Source organism: Nicotiana tomentosiformis, chromosome 1 (genome assembly GCF_000390325.3).
Source record: "Nicotiana tomentosiformis chromosome 1, ASM39032v3, whole genome shotgun sequence".
NCBI lineage: Eukaryota > Viridiplantae > Streptophyta > Magnoliopsida > Solanales > Solanaceae > Nicotiana > Nicotiana tomentosiformis.
Window position 1 is genome coordinate 136,870,029 of NC_090812.1, and position 9,111 is coordinate 136,879,139.

Sequence of the window (9,111 nt, forward strand, 5' to 3'; positions counted from 1 at the left end):
TCCGGCCGTGGATTTCCACTGCCTCACTGCCTTGAGTTCACGGGCCAATTCGCGGCCCACTTCGCGGCCGCGCACCTGGAGGGATCGTCTCGCTTGCTTTTCTCGCTCCTTTTCGATCGGGCTAACATTCGATTGGCCTTCCACACTCCATGTTGACTCCAAAACACTCGTTAGCTCCCTCCTAGCTCGGAGTAGATCCTGCAAAGCATCAAATTCTTAATTAGAGCATTTTGTTATCTTTTAGCATTCAAATATCATTAAAGTGCGGCTAAATTACAGTGTAAATAGTGTCTAAATTGCATAAATATAGCCTACTATCACTCGGCGAGCAAGCTTGATCAGCCCCCTCCGATATAGTCGGGGACTGTAGAGGCGCATAAGGTGGTCGAGGGTAAAGGGACATCCCTCGATTTTGCTTATAAAAAATCGGAGGAGAATCACTATTGACGTGATAGGGTCTAAGGGACCCAACGTGAAAGGGTAAGTGTAAACACTTAGAAACCCCTCCACGTGGGTAGCGATCGATTCCTCGGGCGAAGGAACCACCACATGCTTATTGACCCAGTTGCAGTCCTATTTAACCCTAGTGAGGAGGCCATCGGTGATTGTGCATATGTACCTCGAGACCGGCTCACATCGGCCCGATACCGAGGAGGCCTTTTCGACCCTAAAATCAGTAACAGTCGGGCACCCTGCCGGAACGAATTTCTCAGGGCAAGGTTCCGCCGCAGCCTCACTGCCGGCGTGTCGTGATGAAGAAGCATCCTCCTTTTGCAGTACAGTCTTAGAAGTTTTCGCCATTGAAGAACGAGAGAAAAGAGAATTAAGATAGCATGTGGATTGATAAGAATTCAAGAAATTTGGGTGTAAAAGTTGTAAAACAAAGGGATTTTTGAAGAAAAATCAAGAGCAGGAAGAGCTTTGAACGTAAAAGTTTGAATGAGAAAAAAAGCTAGGGTACTTATTGCTTGCTGGTGACGATTCAGAACTGGTAGTGGCCGACCAACGACTGACATGCATTTAATACCTTGATAACTAGACCGACGGGGTATTTCGAGTTGTTGCTTACGTCATGATCGGGTGTATCAGTGACGTTCGCCGGTTACGTCATTACCCATCGAGACAGAGCTCGGAGATTTATATCGTTTCTCGTCATCTTCTTTACGAGAAACGAGGGAACTATCTGTATACGGTCAAAACTGAGCTTGCCTTTCGTATGACTAATCGAGACTAAAACATGATAGGCCAAGGTTCAAACTCGTGTCATATCGAACCATGGTGCGAAGTTAGATTGCCGAGCTCATGACCTAGAGACCGATCAAGATCGAGATCGGCCAAGATCGAGACCGAGCAAGATAGAGATCGAGTGAGACCGAGGGAAACTTACCGAGCCAAATAATGGAAGGCCGAAATATCTGCAATCGGGCGAGAATCGCGGCGGAAATTCCAGCACATATCAGGAAAAGGCCGATTAATTAGCCTATCATGAGATTCCTTATTGTACTTAGAATTGTATCAAGAGTAAGACTCCTCTACTATATAAAGGGGGTCACATCATTTGTAAGGGATATGACATTCACGCAATACAAAACAATATACTGTCTTCTTTTAGCTTTCAATATCTTGTTACTCTGTTTTTATATCGGTTGAATCTTCACTTGGTTTGAGGGCGGTCGAACTCGTGGGCCAAAGCTATTCGATTCGTTTCGTTTGCATACATTTCTTTCACAGTCAATTTCAATATTAATATATATATATATTCTCAATTTGTGCCAAGTTGTATCACGTATCCTTAAAACTGCGTATAAATTCAATTGTTATCCGTTTTTTGGGTAAACATCTATACTTTGCCCGTTTTAACTGTTCTGCTTGCTGTATTCATTTCAGTACCGTTTTAACTGTTCTGCTTGCTGTATTCATTTCAGTAATCTCTGTTGCTAAAGCCCTAGGTAGGCTTCGCGATTCCTTGCTTTTGTTCATGACGCACAGGTTGTTGCTACACTCTCGCTAGTAACTTCTAAAACTGCAGAGGCAATATTTTTTAAACTCTCATGTTCAATATAACTGTTTGCGTACCAGTTGTGCGCTTTTTATTCATGGTTATTCTGAAGTTATGTAGGATATTACAAAATAGCCCGACATGTATTGGTATACACTTTTAAAAACAACAAATGAGTGATACAGATGCTGGATATAAAGCCAAAAAAATAGCACAAACCTCTTCTATTTTGTCCAGAATACATTTTACAATATAATTCACATGCACTGTAGTAAATAAAGAAAACAAAAAGCTCACCACCGTTACAATCTTCGAGCAAGGATAACACAATATTTCAACTAGAAGAGCAGATTTACTGTATAAATTCAATAGTTATACAGTAACACGGATATGTAACACTGGGCGGGTATATTGCGTATTGTAACGTGTTTACTTTACACAAACAAAATCATACCTTCTCTATTTTAAATTAACAAATAAACATATGTCGATCTGAAGCCCAAAATAGCCAAGGCAATAATCTCTGTATTCTCTTACTGCTAAAAGGACATCAAATAAACCAACCTGCATTAAACTACACCTAATATTCCTTTCTTCAAATAATCATTGAATCACTAGGTAACATATCATAACCACTCCTCTCTCTCTTTCTTGATCGATATCAAGCTCTCCTTACAAACAACAACTTCCAATGTTTCCGCATCACCTGATATGTCAAGATTTTTAATTTCTTGGCTGAGGAGGTTACACGACACAAGTTCTCCATTCTTGCTTTCTATTAGCATCTCTGTCTCATTCTTCCAAATTGACAAAGGTGTCTGTATGAAGATTGGGCCGATGGTAAACTCCTTAGTCCAAGATTCTTTAACACCATATTCCTTCATCACCCAAATATCAACCATTTGGGGCATTTGCTCGTCAAACCAAAAATACATCGTAGGATAACAAATCAATGCAAGACATTCATTTAAGATGACAAGATTCTTTCCTTGCATATCAACTAGGCCGTCGGGATAAGGAATATTTTGAAACAACTCTGTGCTAAAGTTGAAAGAAACGATCCAATTTTCTACCATTGGTGATGCCATTGTTCCGCACAAATGAAAAACCCCATTAAATAATACCTTAAAACAACGAGAAGGGTGAATCATCGATGGTACTTCATCGATTTCTCTCCAAGAATTTGTACTTAGATTATAGATCTCAATAGTACTAACATCCTTAATTAGAGGATATTCGTCAAAATTGAAGATTCTAATAACCTTATAATCATTTGTTTTGGGGTCAAACCCAATTCCCGCGACGATTTGCATCGTGTGGTTAAGGTCTTGTCTAGTAGATGAGTATTGGCTAGGAGGGAGTTCCCAAAATTCTCTTAATGTTGGGTTGTACAAAAAAATAGTCCTGTAACTACCTATGCAGACTATGCCATTGCAAGGTCCTGCAATGCTAACACCTATATAGTTATCAAAATATGTTACATTTGGTGCTCTAGATTTGAATGATTCATCAATTGAATGGCAGGACAGAATATTATGACCTTTATAATAATTGCTTTCTGCATCTATCTCATCATTACCGATGTAACGCTTCAAAAGAACAAAGTCATTTGAGAGACAATCATGATTGTAATGGATATCGGTGAAATTAGAGCTATTTACCAAATTATACCATGTTTTAGATACACATTTGAATCTCAAGAGGGATTTCCCAGGCAAGTTCTTCAAGATGTCTATCATCACATCATGGGGAATTTGTTTGATCCTTAGCGAATCTACCTCTTCCATTTCAAGAAATAATTTTCAGCAACGATGAATGTTTATCATGATTTACAACTTGATGATGGGAATATATGGCAAATTGAATATTACCAGAGAGATTGTGTTGTTTCAGATTTTATAAAGATCCCCATATCGGCGAATTTTGTGGGTTATGCCCACCAATGCATTTACCTGGTCGAAGATAGACTTTTAGGGCGATAAGTCGGGTTTGTTGTATTGTGTAGTTCATCTGGAAATGTCAATCTAATCACATTCCCGGAATATACTCGATTACATTATGCATATATTAACTAATTAATCCTAATTGAAAACTGAAAAGAAAATCTATATGGAAGATCCAGTTTAAAAATATGATAATAAAAAACAATTGACATCAGATACCCATTCATAACTCGAGATATTTATAAAAAACACTAGTCTATCAGTTATTTTAACTAATGAAACTTTTAATTTTGTCGGACAGTTGGTTTGTGGGTATACATGGGCATAAGCATATTTATCCTAGGTTTGCATAATTGTTTAAACAATTTGTTAGTGTTAGCGAAGTTGTTTCAATGCAAATTAGTTGTACGTACTTTTAAAATTCAAATTGTTATTGGGTTCGCTCTAGGTTCATAATCCAGATAATGGCGTAAATATCCATTTTTGCATGATATTGCTTGGGGACTTGACCCTAAAGTCGGAATAATGTCTAAGTACTCCCTCAATGCGTACAAGTTTCATAGAGAAGAATGGTCTAAGGGCAAAAAAGATATTATTCTATATCGACCAATGGTGGTTCAGCCTCGACTACCATTAACTTTATGGCCACGCATACTTTGCCACCTTTGAGTCAGCGTATCCCTTCTCGTCGGTATGGTGGCTCACCATTGATTCTATCATTGGGCGGCCATAACAGTCAGCATGATGGTTCGCCTTTTGTGCCTCCATCACCGTCCACTCCATTATCATTTCCATCATCATCTACTCCTAGTATATCTAGACTGGATATTTGAGGCTTTCAAATGGCTGTGTCCCCATCTACTTGTACTTCGTCAGTTGCTCCTTCACGGAGACAGTATGCTGGTGGGACTTTAGAGTATGATCATTTGCATCGGTTGATCATCCTACCCTATGAGTTGATGCCATGTGACCAGGAGGTCACATGTGAGAGCCATGGAAACAACCTTTTGCAGAATTGCAGCGTAAGACTGCTTACAATAGACCCTTGTGGTCTGACTCTTTCCGGATCCCGCGCATAGCGGGAGCTTAGTGCACCAGGCTGCCGATCATCGTACCCCATGAAGACGGGTAAGTTATTCTTTATTTTTAATTGTTTGAGTAAAGTTCTACATGTATTCAATTTAATGAAGCTTTATTTTACATGATAAATGTAATGCAGGTTTTTGTCATCCTTTAGGCCACACATATGGTTGTGGAATCTATGAATCCATTTTTTCATGAGCTGTAGAATTCTTAGAGAGAGATACCATACTAGATCAGAGTGAATATCTGACATTAATTTAAGGTACAAACAAATAAAATTTATATAATACTTATTGTGTTCGTCTAAATTTTATTTTAATTGCAGTATAAGGGTGTATGGCAGCCTCAGCATGAAATTAAGGTGAATGCTAGTTTCGAGAAGAGGGTGCAGAAAAGAATTAAAAATAGTTATTTTGTTGCTCGAAAAGGTGGCAACAAGCCCAATTGGTTGCGTCAAGATGTCTGGCTTCAACCTTAAGAGAAGTGGAATACCGATGAATGAAAGCAGAAGAGTGAAAAAGGAAAGGCAAACAGAGCTACCAGTAAGGGTGGATTGTTGAACACCAGATGTTCAATTAGTTTTACAGTCCATTGATTGAGATTGGTAATTAATTTGTACATTTTCCTTAGTATTACTTGTTGCACCCTGTTTTGCACAGGTCAAAACAAGATTCAACTAGTGGTTCTTCTGATGTTGATAAAAGAGAGTCGCCACCTAATATTTAAGGTATATTAGGGTACCTATGTGTTTATTAGATTATTATCCTAATGGTTTACTAACCGATGAGATTTTGGGTAAGAGTACTAGTTATTCAAAGGGGAAGGTGTTAGGTATCCCTTAAAATCTACCTGAGATAGCTCCTTAAACTTATGCTAGATTCGAGAAAGTAAAGGTCTACACTATGCTTGGTCAGGTTCTTAAAGTCTATCAAATAATCTAAATCTAGTTTAAAAATCTATTGTTTTGAGAAGAGGGTTGTGCATGTATTTTGAAAAGAAGAGTTACAGGTTTTTAAGGTTTATAACCTATGAAAAATTCCTTTTGAAATGTTTACAAAGTTGACAAAATCTTGTGAAGGACCTTTATATTTTAAAAGAAAGCTTGAATATTTTATCTTTTGAAAAATGCGGTTACTCATATATGACTTGGTGAAATAAAAGACTACTAGAAAATATACCATGGAGTGAGATAGGTATACCTCTTTTGCAAATCGATTTCAATCGGAGTTTGTATTTTTCGAAAACTTCATTGAGGTTTGTTTAGTTTGCAATCTCAGGCTATGTTTGATTTTGTTTCTTGAAAATCAGCTTTATCATTATCTTTGCAATTTCGATATTTTCAAAGAGAAATCATTTCATTTTTTTGAAAACCTGTTCGAATCCAAAACTTGTTGAAGATGGTTAGTGCTAGCAAGATAAAATCGTTCATTTTTTAGGGAAATAAGTGATCAAAGTATTAAAAGTGTTAAAGGGAACATGATTTCAAATTCTGATTCTTTTACCTATAGGCTTTTGGTTGCCATACGTCTCCTAAGCAATCAAAGCATCAAATAATATTCAATAGATCGTTAGTGTCAAAACATATGCATAGAATAATTAAATAACAATAATTATTATTTAAGAATGTAAGAAGGAGGAAAGGGTTGTACTCTTGAGATTGGGTCGATGGATAGTCAGGCCCAGCAGATTTCACACGAGCAGCAGACTTCATTGAGCGGGAAAGCAATTAAGACTGGAACTTGGGCCGCAGTTCTAAAGAACTCGGCAGGCCCAGTTCAAACCTGCACACAAAAGAGATATGGAAATAACTAGTGAAAATCAATATGAGGTATAACAAGAATAAAATCACAACAAATAATAATAATATAGTAGATCTAATTAGAATTGGTGTTAATCCTATGAGGATTAATGAAAGTCATTGACCAAAGGCTTAGGGTAAGATCTTATTCATGGATAAAATACTCCTTTGGACCCCTGGCACTTCAAAATTTATAAAGGTCTTATGGACCCCGAGCAGTTCTTGTGTCAGGGAGGGGTATCTCAGACACAACTAAGTTTCACACCCAAATACCTTTAGACATAAATGAGGTGTCAACTTAGCAATTAACATGAACGCAGTAGTGGACACAAAGGTTCAGACTGACAGAATTTATATAGAACCTATAGAGAACATTATCATTAGAGTGCCGGGATATGAATAGTCCACAATCAATCACAACTTTTAGGATCAGAACCCAAAATATAAAGACCAGCTACTGCAAGTGGCCTTGTATGGTCCAGTAATATTAATGTTGATTATAGCATGTATCAGGGCACTTAGGAAAGGTTATCACACAGATATAAAATTCAGGAGAATTAGTGGCCAACTATCAGTAAACCACTTCAAGTTCAGAAGTGCCTAATTGAGTGATCTGAGCATTGGTATGTGATAAGGAAAGACCTATACATTAGTTTCAGTAGTTCTTATGAGGACTCAATATTTTAGGATCCTTAGCTAGGTTCATAACACTTTGTCAGATATTTCAGTGATCTTCAGGACAATCAAAAGTAAGAATATACATGGTTGAGACTTTATTCCTCTGAACACCTATACTAACAGCCTTATTCAGGCTTCCTAAAGATAACAATAACCAGTAAACATATCAATATAAGTAGGAAGGTCAGTTTTAATCTAGTTCAAACCTAGTAGAATGATATCTAGTTTATCAGATTCTCAAACAACTCCAAATTCATAATTAAGTCTTTATATATAAGGACATCAACCAGATATGAGACAGTGGGTAAGGATGTTCATTCTTAATGGATGAGAGGAAGACAAACAGGCCTTAATGAATTTACTTAAACATATGAGTAATCAAGTTACACAAATAAACTTCTCATTTCAGATCCTATGTTTAGCATTATTCATTCAAGTTGCTAAGTTATTAAGGTAACCAGGATTCAACTTTCTTCTTCTATAGAGCAGTTTCGAATAAAGAACATGGTAGTTTAGATATGACACTTCCTCAAAAATGAAAAACATGTAAAAGATTCATGAGCATCACTAGACAAGCAGAAGTGTAATGAACATAAGCGCAAGCACGGAGGTCAATAAGAGTCACTTAACTAGCATATAGTAAGGTTCCATGTGGTCAATAATACATGCTTCATATGATAGTCATGGTTTTAAACTATCCAATTAAGATCAGTATGTCAAATGTAAGTCATGAACTGTGGTGAGGATCATTCTTATTGAATCAAAAAAATGTGGTATAACATTACAAATGTAAGGATCAACATAGCACAATGCAATAAATATGAACTCTCAACAGGGTATTAGAAGAGGTCTAAAACCATAGTTCATAAGTTAGCTAAATATAGTGGTACATCTGTTATTTAACTGATAGATATAGAGCATACATAGAATTATCAAAATATTTTAGCTAGTGACAAAAGGTTCAGTAGGACTTATATCAATCATTACAGAAAACATTTATCTAGTTAAATTATGGGAGATGAAGTTCATTAATAATACAGATTGTCAGAGTACCAAAACGATCATAACTTATCTGGAAATAATCAACTCAATTAGTGAAGATAGCATGTGAAAACAAGACATAATAATCACAATTATAAGCTAGTAATATATATCATAAACGAAAAGTGATCAATAAAAAGAACATCATAAACCCAAAATGTCACAGGTAATCAAATAAGGTGTCACGACCCCAATTTCCATCTGTAAGATGTCATGATGCACCTAATCTCTATGACTATCTAAGCCTAACATTTGATAACAACTTGACAGAAATAATTAACAAAATACTAAAACAAGGGTGAACAACTGATATAAACTCCTGAAGTAGAATCTCAACAAATACTTTCCCAAAACCGGTGGAACTGAGTTATAAACTCTATAAAATAAACTAGAATATCTAATACATCTCTGTCTGAAAGAAAATACAACAGGAAGTAGAAATTGGGAAGGTGATTCTGAGGCCTGCGGACGTAGAGCATGTATACCTTGAAGTCTCCAAAGGCAGCTACTCAATCAACTCTAGCGTCTGGCACGAGCAGACGTATCTGGATCTGCACAAAAAAATTATG

General features: G+C 36.9%; 1 protein-coding gene across 1 annotated transcript; it reads right to left on the reverse strand.

The window, feature by feature from the left end:
* Positions 1-2,194: 2,194 nt before the first annotated feature.
* On the reverse strand, positions 2,195-4,111 carry LOC104086038 (F-box protein CPR1-like). Its single transcript, XM_009590190.4, has one exon. The coding sequence runs from the start codon at positions 3,784-3,786 to the stop codon at positions 2,626-2,628; it is 1,161 nt and encodes a 386-aa protein (XP_009588485.1). The 5' UTR covers positions 3,787-4,111; the 3' UTR covers positions 2,195-2,625.
* Between the last annotated feature and the right edge of the window lie 5,000 nt (positions 4,112-9,111).